Source organism: Larimichthys crocea, chromosome I (genome assembly GCF_000972845.2).
Source record: "Larimichthys crocea isolate SSNF chromosome I, L_crocea_2.0, whole genome shotgun sequence".
Taxonomy (NCBI): domain Eukaryota; kingdom Metazoa; phylum Chordata; class Actinopteri; family Sciaenidae; genus Larimichthys; species Larimichthys crocea.
This window is the reverse complement of record NC_040011.1, coordinates 15642111-15658591: the sequence shown is the minus strand read 5'-3', so window position 1 is coordinate 15658591 and position 16481 is coordinate 15642111. Positions and strand designations below refer to the sequence as shown.

The 16481-nt window shown below is 44.0% G+C and overlaps 1 protein-coding gene across 3 annotated transcripts in view; it reads left to right on the top strand.

Annotated features, from left to right (window-relative positions):
* pdzrn3b (PDZ domain containing RING finger 3b) overlaps positions 1-16481 on the top strand; it is a 95790-nt gene extending 79309 nt beyond the window's left edge. For all 3 annotated transcript variants that reach the window (XM_010734938.3, XM_010734937.3, XM_010734939.3), the window contains 7 exons: positions 8361-8614; positions 10793-10880; positions 12849-12947; positions 13123-13185; positions 13275-13376; positions 13577-13693; positions 14082-16481. In XM_010734938.3, the coding sequence (XP_010733240.1) occupies positions 8361-8614; positions 10793-10880; positions 12849-12947; positions 13123-13185; positions 13275-13376; positions 13577-13693; positions 14082-15602 (2244 nt within the window). In that variant the 3' untranslated portion in view covers positions 15603-16481. The remainder of the gene's footprint in view (positions 1-8360; positions 8615-10792; positions 10881-12848; positions 12948-13122; positions 13186-13274; positions 13377-13576; positions 13694-14081) is intronic.

Genomic DNA, 16481 nt, shown 5'->3' with positions numbered 1-16481 from the left:
GTGCAAAGCAACTTTGATTCAACTCAACCCAGTGCTGTGGTACTGTAACAGGGCTCATGGTCAGGTAGAGTTACTGGTTTACTTGTTTGATTTGCTAAGGCTTGACTTGGACTGAGCCCTGAGGCCTCCTCTGGTCATGGCACATACACCTTTTCTTTGCATGAACTGTATTGAGCATTGTTGCGGTACAAGCTGTGCGTGTTTCCATGCTATAGTAGATGGTGATGAATGAAGTCTGTGCGAGTACATCCCTAGCTTGTACCTCCTGTGGGATTCTGGGAGGTCTTAATTCTCCATGCTGATAATACAGGCAGATCCTCTTGATCAGTGAGCCTGGCACAGCGCCCACTCTGCTCTCCCCGTCATCTCTCCGAGGACTTAATAATCCATGAACACTTGAAATCTTTCCAGTTCATTAAACACCTTAGCTCCAACTCCCATGTTGGAGGCATGAAAAAAACGGTTTTACACTGTTTTATAAGAGTCAACAGACTGCGTGTAATTTTTTTTACCTGAAGGCGTTCTATCAATCCTGGCAGGATTGGAAATGCTCGCTTGACTGTAACTTCAGCAGTCTGTTTGGAGAAAACTAATGAAGAGCTTCGGTATCTGTGTACGTTGTATTCTTGAACGATTTGCACATATGCAAATTTTTGTTTACAGCATGGAGTGTCAAGAGAGCTGTACTGAAGATCAAACATTGTTAAGGTCTATTAAATGCAGCCAACGTGGCATTTTAGTTAAGTGTTTTCCCCCTTCGCCATGATCATTAAAGGCCTGAACTGCGGCAAACTCTGTGCTCCTTTTTAGACTTTACCCTTCTGACAGTAGTGGACCCCTCTATTCTGTCTTCAAAGCTAAAGGTAAGCACCATGTGGAGATGTAAGCTCAGCTGCTTTTGTCAGAGACTTCAAGGTAGAGGCCTTGAAAACTCTGTTTGACAGTCCTTGGGCTCTAAATCACTCCAGAAGCACCCTGTAATGGCTGAGGCGCCGTGCTGCGGCTCTTACAAGACCCAGAGATTAATTAGAGCTTCAGCACAAGCTGGCTATTGAGGCTCTGATCCGTGCTGAACTGATCCGGACTTTTGTTTGTCTGCTAAGTCCTTTGCTTTCTTAGGGCTCTCTGTATCTGTCTCGCTCTGTTCCCTGCAGAGGAACAGCATCTTAAACCAAAAACGATTGATATGCTGAGCAATGGAAGTTTACAAATGAGCCAGCTGGAACATTTCCTATCTAAGTGCCACTGCCTAATTAGCCAGATTTCTGATTGAAGGCTGCAGGGACGTCATGCATGGCTCAAGAAGCCAAGTTGTCATTGCGCCAGATGGTCTCGGTATGGCATTCTCTGGACCAGACAGACAGAAAAATTAGATGGAAATATTTGTACAAGACAGCTACACATCCGCTCAGTCCCTCTCCTGCCCCACTGTCAGAGACCCCCTGTCATCAAAGCAGTCACCAGAAAAGGGGGAACCAGCAACGAAAGCGCGTTCAGCCCCAGCCCCTGTTCTTGTGCCTGTAATGAGGCTTGACACGGACGACGTACAGAGACAAAGCAGGGATCACCAGTGAGTGAGAGCGTCCACTGGAGCCTGACACTGTGTGTTTTTAATAACGGCTAAGATCAGCCCTGGTGTGCCGTCACATCTGTTAAACACTGGAGCAGGTGGCCGGCTGCCACAGGGGAGCACTCACAGGAGCCCATGTACTTACTGTCAGTCCAAAGCAAATGACAAAGAGGGATCACAGCCACAATAGAGATATAACAACATCCTGACAATAGAACAGGACACAAATGAAAAAATCAGCAGTGACTGAGCCGTGAGTGGAGATTGAAACATAATGTTCGTTCAGTCAGACTGATATAGTGTTAGCAGAAGCTAGAGTAGTGGCTGATAAGAGCAAAAAAATATTGTTGTCATCTCTGTAAGTCAACTTCCAACAACCTGAAGCTAATCCTGCCTTCAAATTCTGACTGGGCGACTGCTTTTCAACCAGCTATCAACAGTGGACAGATTTGTTGAACTAATCAAAGATGTGAGCAGTGATGTAGAGTTCTGGAATCAGGTTTTTTCCTCCCCACATACAGATGTTACCCAGTGCAGATGTAAATATCAAGGACAACAAATAGTTCAGTGTCGCTTTACTGAACGATGTCCATCATTTTAAATTGATTTTAGGTCATGACATGAGACAGTACTTCAAACTGTAGTCTGAATGACTCAGATTCTCCACCAACAAGAAAAAAAATCGCCTCTTTGAAGTTAGTGACAGAGATTAGTACATTTGCTTCGTAAATGGCAAACGCATTGGCAAAAATAGAAAGTCAGCACATCTCTAAATCCATATTGGAGTCACAGATGTTAGTTTATGGTTTGCTCTGCAGATGAGTCAGTCTGATCCTTTTACAAGGAGGCTTGAGCTGGGATCATTTCAACTTTCTTTTGTTTCCTATAGAGCGCTGCTCTTAATTTGCATCAATTGGCTTTACAAGAGCAGCGGTGCATGAAGTTGATTGCCGCGGTAGCTACATGATTAAGCGTTTGCTGATAATAAAATTAGTGAACATGCGCATTGTAAGCGCTCTATTTGCATATGTGTATGCACCCTGTGATGAATAAAACATGTGTGGCCCACGTGCCCCATGAGCTGTTTAATAGCTCCAACTTGATGATTGAGGATGATTATTTCTCATTATCTGGCTGTAAAGAATGACGCTCTCCCAGATCCTCCTCTGATTAACAGTTTAGCGTTATATGTTGGTAACAACAGTGTGATTTAGTCTAACTGTGGAGGCCACCTGCATGGTAGGGGCTGTGGTTACTGTGGCTTTATCATATTTTTGTTCTTTGTGTGTGTGATTGATGCTTCCCCTTCTTCAGGTGGAGTATAGCTCGGTTTGAGCAAACTTGACTTTGCTGACTTGAACAAACAGACTTGGCATAGCATGGAGCTGTCAGCCCTCAAAGGGAATAGGTGTGTGTGAAGCTGCTGTGGCTGGACAGTGAGAGGAAGCCTGGGGAAGTGGAGTTAGATCACTGTGCTAATGAACCATGGCACAACCCTCAAGCTGAACTCAGGCAGTCTTCCCCAGCATCCATCAGGTAACCTAAAGATGCTTAGTTAAAACTATGTGTACAACTAAAGTTGACCTCCTCAAAGTGGTAAATTAATTTATATATGATATATATAGATATAATATATAGATATATATATATATATTTAGCCTGATGTGTAGTCATGTTCAGGCAGGTGACGCGCATACAACCATTATTAGTTATGAGCTAAAATATGGCAGCAAGATAGTAAGCAGAGGTTAAATGATATGTTCAAAAACACTGCAGTCATGGCCATCAACAGGAAATATTAGGAAGTTAAATGCGGATCAGGAGAAGCCCCTATTTTTTTACCAAATTAGCTCTGGTTCTTGAACTGGTTCTGTTCAGGATTCAACAACAGTCAACAATAAATTATCTTCTTCTAGGAGCAAACCTGCCCTCTATGTGAACTATCTGTAGCTAAATAGGGTCGGACTACGCTGCTGGATTTTCACATTTAATATGATGGAGAGACGAATATTTTCTGAAGTGGTACGCAGAGTAAAAAGTTCAATAAACTCTGCTTTAGGGTATGGTCTGCTTTTAATTCAAGGTTCTTGCAGATTAGCAATAGCTGGTGGGCTGAGAAGTTTTGCTAATAAATCCCTGAGAGAGCAAATGATTAAAGCACAATGCATGAAACAGGTGATAAAAGATGGTGAAAGGGCTTCAAAGTTAAAGAAAAGTAAAGTTCATACCTTCAGTTAGGCTCATTAGACCAAAGAGAGGAAGCAGAGAGCATGCTGGAAGTGATTTGGGTTCTTAATTGATCAGCTGTGAAATAATAATACAACGTCCCATGCCTAAATCAGATTAGGTGAAAGTAAACAGTGGTGTCTCTTTCAGTCAGCATTAAGTTTTTAGCTGTTTGCTCTGTAATCCTCAGTAAGCTTGCGCACTGCGGTAAATAAAGACTGCTGTGTTTTCAAGCCTCAAACCACGGGGAGGGTTCTGTCCAGAACACTATGTGCCGTTTTTCAAGACACATCCACACACACACTTTGAGAAATCATTGGCTGGTCCTTGAATTTTCTTTCTTTCTTATGAAAATGGTTAAAAGTTAAATAAAAGGAGGATTAACTGTGTTTTTCAACTAGAATGACCCCCATTCAGATTGCCACTCAAACTTTATATAGGCCCCCCCAGAAAATAAGCCTTCAAATAAGTCTTCATGCTCTCTATCACGTCAGCGCTCTTCTCTGTTCCGAAATACAGACTTTGAAGAATCCGTCTAAGAAGGGTATCCGACCATAAAGAGGAGGCGAACGCCCCGGCTCTCAAAGCTCTTTAAAATGCTCGTCTATAGTGAAGTTCCCAGGGTTTCCTCTGCCCGGCTCAAAGACACCGTTTGCCTGGCAGAGTTTCCACTCTGTTCACCTCACTGCGTTTCTCCAAGGAACAGAAACACTGGCTCTTTAATGATGTTCTTCTCCTCTTTATTAAAGGATTACGTGCTGATTGAGTGGCCGTATCAAAGACTAATGTTACACAACACAGTCTGCAAATTGACTTAATATCCTGCAAAGGCTTTTCTGTATGATAATGATAAGAACGGGAACTTGTGTTACTGGCACGGTGACTTTCTTGGTGACAGTTTTGTCTCTGTCAGTACATTTTCTTAGCAGGCTGTCATGTTTTTGCATTCTTGTATGCCAATGCAAATGTTTTTTATTACTTATGCCCCAGTATTTTGTTGAGTGTTCTAAGTATATAATTATGATTCCCTGTTTGCTTAACCCCTTTTCCAAACAGTAATTGTCCAATCATAGTTTAGTAACTGTAACTAGAAACAGCAGGCCTGTCAAGCAACAATAACAAAATCCCCTGCAGCCCAGAAAACATTTTTCCCATAGACCACCACTATAATATATTGATGTGTTAAACTTCAAAAACTAAAAACACAAGACTGAACGTGTAAGGAATGGATTAAACTGTGTTTATTTCCTCTAATTTAATTTTAAAATTGTTAGCATATTTGGCTAAGTAGTTAACAAACTAAAGTTTTATGTGTTTTTGTAAATTTACACAAACTTGGTGTTCCAATTGTTCTTCTGTAATGTGAAAAGTGTACTTTTAAAAAAAGATATATACAATACAATAAAGTATAAAGCTAAACTGCGTATTGCTCATCCAAATATTTAAGCTAAGCAGCCAAACATGGTTATGTATTGTACCAACTCATGGAGCTGCTGCCAATAATATCAGTGATAGCTGCCAACTGAGTGAAAATGTTGTTGTTGGCTAGTCATTTTGTTTAAAAAGAAATACTGGAAATTTGAGTGGTAAATCTTCCACCATTGTCATTGTGATGTGGCGTGAGCTTGACGATACAAATTATGGCATTGTTTGCTTTTTTTGTTGTCAGGGTTCTCATGAATAAGAAAGCTCAATTTCATTGAGACTGCCTGATTAAATCAAGAATAAATCAAAACCTGCGGCAGCCTCACCTCATCTGCCATAATCATAATGAAAGAGATTAAGGCCGCCGCCTGGTAGATAACCATCTTTGGCAGCAGGTTAGCAATCACTGAAAAGACACACACACACACACACAGATTCCCACATCGGCTCATCTCGAACCAGCTTTATTTGCGTTTTGCGGAAGATGCCGTGCCAGCGCTCGCAGCATCACTCACCCCTGCTGCCCCTAATTATTACCCAGAAGGCTGAAGGCTGACATAGCTATCACATGAGGCGTCGAGGAAAAATGAAACCTTGAATTGCTCTGAAACAGCCTCAACAAAATCCCCATCCCACTGCTGCTTTAGATGTGATATTTTAATTAAAGAAAATAGGCTGTGAGTAACAAAGCAAAGCCACAGCTGTGTAAATTCCTCACCAGACATCGACACGGCAGACCTGCGAGTTAGACCTAATTAGTATTCCTTTAAGTAGGGCCTTGCTGCCCTCTTGTCATTAAAATGGATTTACCAGGGACCCCTCTCAGAGGATGCACCAGAGGTTGACAGAGTAATTTCTGCGTGTCAGTCATCATTGCTTTGTGTCAACATGCTAAAAGCAAATCTAGCATCGGATTACAGTTAAGGAGGTATTCAGAGAACCGGTACTGTTCAAGTCTGGTTTCTTTGGCTGCGTTAGCTCGATGTGAACTGCGTTTTCTGTTCACAACTGCAGTCAAAGGCACAGGGTTAACATAGCATAGTCGGAGAGCCCAGCAGTGGTGAAGCATTATGTATTGTGTCAGAGGAGTCTTGTGTGTTTTTTCCCAGTGTGCTGCAAAGAGCCGCTCTGTGTCAGAGGTGAGTGTGGTGAATGGAGGTCGTGGGACCCCCTCCACAGCTGGGAGGAGACTCCCCCCCCTCCCTGTGAGAGCACTGAGGCAGAATGCTCCGGGCTCAACAAGACGGGGGCTAAAGGCTTTGTCTCTGGTTCGCTGCCTTCAAGCAGCCCAGGGATTCCTGGCAACCAGGTTTGACTGTTGGAGCAGTCTGATGCAGAGTGGAGAAAGCACAAAGGCGCTTGTATTCCTCAGCTGATGTACAACATCACGGCTCGCTGTGGGAAACAAAGATGGCTCAGGATGTGAGGTCCCGTGTGATCTTAGGAAGGTTTATTACTGACAGCGGCAGGAGCAGATATAAGTTTAGACATCTTGTTTTACGTTGTGCTTTCACTTGTTTTGGTTGTGTCGCAGCTCTTAAATCTTATTTTTTCAGTCGGATGTCCGATATTAGTATTTTGTGATGTGATAACTCACTTTACTCAGTGTCATATTATGCAGAGAAAACTGCAAATAGATGAGCTTTTTTTATGTAGAAAAAGGAGAAGTAGAAGTCTGCTAAGATGATCCAATTATCCTGCAGGCCCAGGATTAGCATTAATCTGCTCTGGCTTTTAGTGGGGACCTTGCCTCTTCTAACTTCTGTATTAAGTTCCGTCTGTCCTTCCTTTAAACACACACACACGACTTCAGTGATTTCAATATGTACTTCTTGATGGAAATATGTACTCAGCTTTTACATTACCTAGGTCAAAGTCAGATTTTCTATAGACGCAGCGTTCATTCCCTGGAGGCGATTTAATATCGCTGCTACTCCTTACGTGCAGCACCACAGTTAAGTCTGCAAACTATGCCATGAATTCAAATGAGACAGCCATGGCCGGAGGCAGGAGCAGCGACCAGCCACATGTTTTATCAGAAAATTAATCTTCAAACATGGACTAGCATGCATGTTAGATGTCAGGAGGCGTGAGAAGGGACGCTAAAGATTTATGACATGCCTAATGACCTGCAACACTTCGTGCTGCTGCTAGAAAGTAGCTGTATTTAAAAAAAGAAAAATTACAAAACAGCTTTGAGCATGTGAATCAGATGGGAGGAGGGAGAGTTGGGTCTGTGAAATGAGGAGAGCCCCGGAGGCTGAGATCCTATCAAAGCTTTCAACACAATCAGGAATCACAAACCAACAAATTCAGTATGATGTGGTGACTGAAAGCGGAACAGGGGCTCTGTGCAAACCCTGCACCCTGCGGTGGCCTTGCAGGCCGCCACAGGGGAATGCAGCTCTGAAGTTCACTGGGCTTGTTTTGGGTTTTAACATCTCCGCTTTCTGTTCCCACAGTTAGATGCTGTGGTGAACTTACAGTGACATTTGCACCAAAAATCTCAAATTTAATCAGCGCTCGGACAGCGTAGATCTGTGCACGCTTGAATCTTAATGTTGACTTTTAAGTCCAGATCCAGTGACACATTTCTATGGAGTGCAGGGTCTGCTCTCACCATTCATCAGCACACTGAGGCCTTAAGTGGCTCAACCAAACTTAATTAGCCTCTTCTCTGCGACACGCTCCGGCCTTTTGCTCAAATTAATCTTCTCAGGTTAACGCTCGGCACCCACTTCACCGTCTCTGACAGCAGGTCAAATTTATCCTCCGCTGAGAAATTACTTAGCTAAATGAGGGCTCCTCCATGCAGCCTCAGCTAATGACCTTGATTAATTAAAGAGAAACTCTTCCTAATTAAGGTCTTATTCTACTTGGTCCGACTGTGACCCTGTAAAACAAGCTTGTGGCAGTAATGAGTCATTTCTCACACAGAATATCACTGCTGACTGAGTTTGTGTGGGCACAGTGTTTCATGTGAGGCCTTAATCGTTAGAGATAATGATTACATCCATTTGTAATAATGAATATCCTCTTCAGTCCTAGAGATAACAAGTGGAAAAAAAGCAACTGTTGCATCTTTTACGATTTTCTTCTCCACAAATAAACATTTGTTTCTCTCTGCTTCTTCTCGCAGGTCAATGGCAAGGATCTCTCCAAGGCCACCCACGACCAGGCGGTGGAGGCCTTCCGCACCGCCAAGGAGCCCATCTTGGTCCAGGTTCTGCGCCGAGCCCCACATCCCAAACTGCTCAGCCCATCTGCTGACTCCCAGGTCTCAGACATCAGCACCCAGACGGACATCACCCTGCAGCACATCATGGCCCTTACAAAGCTGCCTCCCTCATCGCCCCCCATGACGGAGCTGGAGGAGTATCTTCTCCCAGAAGAGTAAGTCAACTGGGAATTTTATTTAGGGCCGCCCTGGCAGAAGGGACAAAACTCCCGCCAAAGCAGGCCCTCCTGTGTCTGCAGCTGTGTCCTATATCTGTCTCTGTTTGCGAATAACTAATGTGGCGCACATGCAAATAACTACTGTTCACACAACCTGAAAGATGATAAACAGCACAGAAATATTCTCTTCCATCACTTTCACGGGTAATTCATGAGTGTCCAGGTAAATATAATGGCTATACAGTGGCCTAAATCACACACACCTGGGTTGCTGGACTCTTCTCAGACCCGGGATGAAGCACTAGGGCCACATGGAGGTGCTGATACAGAAGGTCCCCCGGCAAAGAAAAGTTTTGCTTGGCTCAACTTTTGCCACAACGGAATGCAGCATGTAACATGCCACGCTGTATTTCTACCGTTTACCTCGCAAGTGCCACAATAAAAGATAAAACGTTGTTGCAGTGATGAATTTGGAGTTGTAAAATGCTGTCTGAGTGTTATAACCCACAGTGCCGTCAGTGTTTTGGTGATGGATGTATTACTCAAACCAGCACTTCTGGATCATATTTCATTCTCATATCGAGACCTGTAGCAATACTCACCACCAATCTGGCTCCCTGCATTTTTTTCCTTTGTCTCTAAGGGTACATTCAGACAGGGTCAGGCACTAGCGAATTGCCGCAGGGTTGTGCAGCGGTGTGCAGGGTTGAGGATGGCTGCTGGGTGTCTATTTGTGCTGAACTTAACCACTGTGAAACAATCAGGAAATAACTTTTTTAGTTAGCTGATTAACCGTCTTTCTCAATTCCAGCTCTCCCTCACTCACAACCAATGACCATTGCACTCTAACCAAGCCAAACGTGTCAGTATTTTTACAGCGTAAATTTTAAGTTAACAATTTAGAAGCTTGTATATAAAATAAACAAAGTCACAACAGGTGGAGTATCTCAGTAGTCCGTAAATCCACCTCGCTCAGTTTCAGAGACATTGCAGGCTGACTTTGGTCTGACAGAGGTCGATCTGATCGTCTGATTGGCGTGACGTCGGGTTATGTTTTTCCAAAAGTTGGATCCTGCTCAGCTTCTTCGCCGCAGGTCATTGTTTTTTGCATCTTTCAGCAGATACCCCTGTGGCCCACACGTAAGAGAAAACACAGGGTTCTCCATTCATTGGAGTAGGGGTAGTGTGTTTTGGCTAGGCCCGATCCTGTCTGAATGTACCTTGAGCCATGATTCTGATTTTTGATCCAGATCAGTTCATTCCACATCCACAGTATTGAGCCTAATCTGGGCTGTATTTGGTCATGTGATGGCAGGACACTGCTCAGTGTCTTAATAGAAAATTATGTTTTCCGCAAAGTTTTATATGCCATCCAGGTAAAGAGAAGTCTAATAAGAGACTGATTGACCTGGAACCGACTTTAAATGTCACGGTTAGGTGAAGTTGAAGAAGAGAAAAGGATTATTAAGCAGGAAGTCCACTTTAAACGAGAGGAGCCAGGAATTCTTTGGTGTCAGTAGTCAGCAGTGTTAAAAAGGTCACTTCACTCTCAGACACAATCAGACCTTTCACCTTAATAGTTAATTAAGAAAGCGGCACCTTATCTTCTTCTCCAGACCACACTGCTGCGATCACACAGGATGTGTCTCAAGTTTGGAGGGAAAATGTCCCTGTCACCTACAGGAGATGACTGCTCCTCAGGGGTGCACAGACACATTAAAATGATTCATTTGGATTTGCATATTCCCAAATTGCATGTATTGTTTCCGTGTGTGTGTGTGTGTGTGTGTGTGTGTGTGTTATGCCCTGGAGCTGAGAGAGTCTGGCTACATTTTACACTCTGTGGCAGCAGCAGTTGCCCTTTAATGAGTAATCGTTATTTCTTTAATTGATTTCTGAGTCAAATTAATAACACAGCGTGTTAATTTGTGATTAGCCTCTGGGTGTAGCTTCAATATATCTGATTCAAGAGTGATTTCTATGCTGAGTTCTTATTATTTCCTCTCTACTTCTCATTTAATTTCAAACTCTGGGGCAAAATTAAATCCAGATTGACAAATGTGTTAGTAAATGATTTATTTTGTGTGTGTGTGTGTGTGTGTGTATGTGTGTGTGGGTTGAATTTGCATTCCAAACTCCTCCACTTTATCTTCCCCTCTTTGTCTTTTTTCCCAGGCATCCTCCAGGACATGCATACTTTGACCCCAATGACTTCCTGGAGGGCATACAGCAGGACATAGAGCGCGAGGAGCTGGAATATGAGGTAAACATCAGCTCCCTCCTTTCTTCTCCGCTCCTCCTTTCAATGAAGATCTACATTCAGACAGCGATGTATTATTACTACATAAGCAGAGCCAAGGTCGCCTCTGTGTCTCCAGTCCAATGGCCCTACCAGCGACCACAAATCCTGATATCTCACGGTTATTGATGGGGCACTCTGGCTGCGTACAGACACTGAGATGTAGGCCAGACAGGAATCGAGTTGCTGGTTTGTTCCAGCAGATGCACAACGGTGACATCATTACTTATTAGTGACAGGGCCTAATAAGTCTTCCTCGGCTCCTCCGCAGTGGATAATTAGATGGCACAGATAATAGGTCTGCAGTGATGAATCTGATGATGCACGCCAACAATGCCTGGATGAGGCCATGATGAGGCCATGATCAAGCCTTTGTTGTGCTCCTTCAGTGACCTCCGCCAACCCCAACACCCCCTCTTATTAAACCCCCAGCCACCTACTGCTTGATATTCATAATATCCCTGGAGCAACTATCAGGCAGAAAGGTAAAGTTCAGGGCGGCTAATGGCAGATGCACAGCAGACAAACACTGACTAACCTCAGTGTCCTTGTAGAATGACTGACAGACGATCCAGTGATGCTCTGCTGGCAGTTTCATATCCCGCCTTCATGCCTTGTCACTTATTATACATAGTAATGTTTTTGATTTGCACAAGAATGAATTAGTGATAATAGGGTGTGTGCCCCCGAGGAGCAATTACAGCAAGTTGGTTATATTAAAAATCATTTTTTGGGGGAAATATCCTCCCTGCTTTTCAGCCTAATCTTGTGAAATATGCTTTTCAGCAGGTGAAAAGTCCAGTTAATATTTTGAGAATTAGGTTCATTTGTTCTCAGTTGCACCAACAGCACCCAAGTTCAAATTTAGCCTTGTTTTAAAGCAAGTTTTTACCGTGGAGATTCATGCATCTGTAAATTAAAAATATTTGCACCACTCAAACTAGTTCTTACATAGAGGTTAGTTGTTACTACATTTTTATACCCTGTAACTCTGTAGGGGTAATTGCTAACTGACAAAGCTAACGTTAGCTTGCTAACATATTGCTATTTGGTGTGGACATTAAAAGAGCTAGCCTGAAATGTAGCAAGAGTTGAAAAGTTAGCTGTTATTTTTGGAAGCTTTGTTGCAGCCTGTGATGCTGCGCTGACACTGGAATAAGTTAGCAGTTAAAAAAGAAGTGGCAACCTCCATGCCAGTGGAGTGAAACCTATGTAGAAGTGCCAAAAACTGCGGCTACGAGGCTGGTTACAGAATGCTTCATGATGTTAAAATGTCCAACTTCACAGCACAAATGAACGTGCTTACAGCCTGGTACAAAAAACGCCTGGAGCGACACATTCAGAAACCCATGGGTGACATCACAGATAAGCTGTCCATTCTTTTAAATTGTCAGTGGTTCAAGCACAGACATTGCAATGGATTTCCAAATATTTGGCACAACATAGAGCCAGGCTACAGGTTTCCCCCCTGCTTCATTACAAACATGAGGATGTAAATGTATTTCCCAAAATGTCAAACTATTCATTTAAGATGGACTTCAGTACCCAGCTGCACTCTTTTTGTTGGGTTAACCCTCACACGGCCCATCCTCTGCCCTCAAAGAACACCACCGTTCATATCTTTATCTGTATCTGTGAGATTACAGGTGTTGACAAGTGAAAAACGGGACACTGTCCATCTGCAGTCCACTGCATCATCTCTCATTCTGTCAGTGGTCCTCTAAAAAAGCCAATGGCTTCCCTTCGTCCGGCTGAAAGATTCATTAGAGTGATTGATGGATCCCTATTGCTCCATGATCCCATTTGTTAGTCAATATATTCAGTCCGTCCAGGAAAACATCAGCAAATATACGACCACTTTATACTCAATCTTTACTCAAAAACAGTAATTTTAGATGTATGGAATATTAATTTGTGCATGTGTCTTAACAGGAAGTGGATTTGTACCGAGCCAATATCCAGGACAAGCTTGGCCTGACGATCTGTTACAGGACTGACGATGAGGATGAAGCTGGGATCTACATTAGTGAGGTATGTGGTGCAGGGTAGCTCTCAACTCTGCTTCAACAGTACGGAAATAACAACTGCCGGGACTGTTAGCAGAGATGATGTTTACTTAAATGCAGGGATGAAACAAATATGCTTAAAACACAGAAAGGATGATCTCAGAGTAATAATCTGACTCTGACTCTTTGTTTTTCCTTAGATTGATCCAAACAGCATCGCTGCAAAAGACGGCAGAATTAGAGAAGGGGACAAAATCATTCAGGTAAAAATCACTGCTGTCTTAAATGTGCATATTTAAAGGGTGCAAACATCATCATTTCAGTATTTCAACATTTACTTCTGTCCTTAAAGATCAACGGTGTTGAGATCCAGAACCGGGAGGATGCAGTGGTGCTGCTGACCAGTGAGGGGAACCAGAATATCTCTCTGCTGGTGGCCAGACCAGAGATCCAGGTAATTAGGAAGTGTGAAAGGTTACAAACAATGACGAGGTGTTTCATGTTAAAACCTCACGGTCACACAGTCACTTTTGGAACCAAACTGTACACTCCAAAGCGAGTTCTGTTTTCATGCCAACAAACTAAATGTTAGACTGCTTTGCAGTTTGAATATTTGCGTCTAATGAGGCGTCTCTTCTCCCCACTGTGTCTCAGCTGGACGAGGGCTGGATGGATGATGACAGGAACGACTTCCTGGATGACCTCCACATGGACATGCTGGAGCAGCAGCACCATCAGGCTATGCAGTTCACTGCCAGCATGCTGCAGCAGGTACATGCACACACACACACAGCGTGAAGAGGCAAAGTCGCACAATCAATCTGCACTAGTGCATATGTTCATCTATAGATTACTATGGCCGAGCCATTTCTGCTGAGCGTAACAGCTGTTCAGTTGTTTTTAGCAACAATTTTTCTTCCCTTTATTGAAAATGGAGGACAATGGAAGACAGTCATATGGAGAAGCTCATGGACAAAAGTCTGTGAAGCCTTTGTTATTGGGCCATTTCCAAGTGGTTGTTAAAGTATAAATCAAAGTATTAAATCTAAATTAAATTGATAAAACAATACAGTACACAGAGTAATATTTTCACTCATAATCAGTGCCTTTTCTCCTTGGTGCACTCTTTCCAACACCATGTGTTGTCTGGTTTTTACAGAAGAAGCATGAAGAGGATGGAGGCACCACAGACACAGCCACACTGCTCTCCAACCACCATGAGAAGGACAGCGGAGTTGGTCGCACAGATGAGAGTACACGAAACGATGAGAGCTCGGAGCAGGAGAACCTCGGTGACGACCAGACCACGGCCTCCAACACGCTGGGCAGCTGCAGAAAGCTGACCTACAGCCAGGACACCCTGGGCAGCGCCGACCTTCCCTTCAGCAGTGAGTCGTTCATCTCTGCAGACTATGCAGACACCGACTTCCTGGGTATCACCGCCGATGAGTGTGAGCGATTCCGAGAACTCCTGGAGCTCAAGTGCCAGATGAGGAACAGTGGAGCCCAGGGTCTGTACTGCCAGGGTGGTGGGGCCGGAGCTCAGGACCAAGACGGTGTGGACAAAGAGCTGGAGCTGCTCAACGAGGAGCTGCGCACCATCGAGCTGGAGTGCCTGAACATCGTCCGTGCTCACAAGATGCAGCTGCTGAGGGAGCAGTGCCGTGAGTCCTGGATGCTTCACAACAGTGGCTTCCGAAACTACAATACCAGCATTGACGCACGCCGCCATGAGCTCTCAGACATCACAGAGCTGCCAGAGAAATCAGACAAAGACAGCTCCAGTGCCTACAACACTGGTGAGAGCTGCCGCAGCACCCCGCTCACGTTGGAGCTGTCTCCAGACAACTCGCTCCGTCGAAGCACAGAGAATCAGGGTCCATCTGGGGCATCCGGGTCCACCAGCTCTAACAGCAGGATGCTCAAATCTCTCCTGTCTCCTGTCCAAGAAGCATGTGGTCCTAGCCGGAGCAGAGGCTCCTCCAAGGATCCAGATGGAGCCCTGCAGGCAGAGAGCAAGGAAAGAAAGCTGGGAGAGTCCAGTAAGTCAGGACGTGGCTTTTCCCAGCCCCACTCACCTTACAAGCATGCCCACATCCCCGCCCATGCCCAGCACTACCAGAGCTACATGCAGCTGATCCAACAGAAATCAGCCGTGGAGTATGCCCAGAGCCAGATGAGTCTGGTCAGCATGTGCCGGGACCCCATCACCCCCAGTGACCTGGAACCCAAGATGGAGTGGAAGGTGAAGATCCGCAGCGACGGCACACGCTATATCACCAAGCGGCCGGTCCGTGACAAGCTGCTGAGGGAGCGCGCCCTGCGCATTCACGAGGAGCGCAGCGGTATGACCACAGACGATGACGCCATAAGCGAGATGAAGATGGGTCGCTACTGGAGCAAGGAGGAAAGGAAGCAGCACGCAGTTCGCGCCAAAGAGCAGAGGCAGCGCCGCGAGTTCATGAAGCAGAGCCGAGCCGATTGTCTGAAGGAGCAGGTCGGACTGGAGGACAAAAAGGAGCCCAACATTATCGAACTCAGCCACAAAAAGATGATGAAAAAGAGGAATAAGAAAATATTTGACAACTGGATGACCATCCAGGAACTGTTGACCCATGGTACCAAGTCACCAGATGGCACAAGGGTTTACAACTCACTCCTGTCTGTGACCACAGTCTAAACCTCCTGTTCAGAGTTCAGGTGGCAAGCCAGCCAGAGGAGGACGGACCAGAGTGTGATGGACTGTATATAGGACACTACCAGTTGGGGTAGAGATTCCTGCCTCGTTCAATGTGGCAACATTTTGTAAATAGGAAATAAGGAAAGCCTTTTCTGGACAGACATTTTCCGCCACTGTGGTGAAGAGTAGGTCCTTTAGATGATGGTTGGACTCGACATGATTGGGACATGGCTATGAGGATGATTTTGGAAAAACTTCTTTCAATTACCTTTTCTACCTTTGTGCTTGCTCTTTTGAATAATTTTGGAAACAAAAAACACAATATTTGACTTTTTTGGAAGCTTTGGAAAGTGTGTAAAGACCGTGTGCCATACATAAACAGCCAGCATTTACACTATTTTACATTATTTTGTTCGTACTATATATCTCTTATCAGTATTTTACTGTTATGCATACTTAATGCTTTTATGGAAACAATGCTATTTTCCTGCAAGGTAGAACACATAATCCTTTTCAAAAGGACTTTTGTAAATTAAAAAATAAATTTTGTAACAAATCCACTTTTTTTTTAGTTTGAATTTCTCTCTATTGGTGCTGATTTCCCAAAGTTAATACCACCAGCGATGTACCATCTGTTACATAATGTAGAGAACATCATAACGTGATATCATTGTGTGTATGTACGTATCTTTAGAGGAGGATGTTTCTCGCATTGAAATTTAAATGTCTGTGTTTGTTAAAGCACTCCTTGTAGTCGATTTTTGCTTTCTTAGGGTTTCATGTATTGAACAGAATAACATCTTAACAAATCCTTAGTTAGCCACACAATTTGATGTCTTGTAAAATGAGAGAAATAATAAATTATTGTTTTATATATGA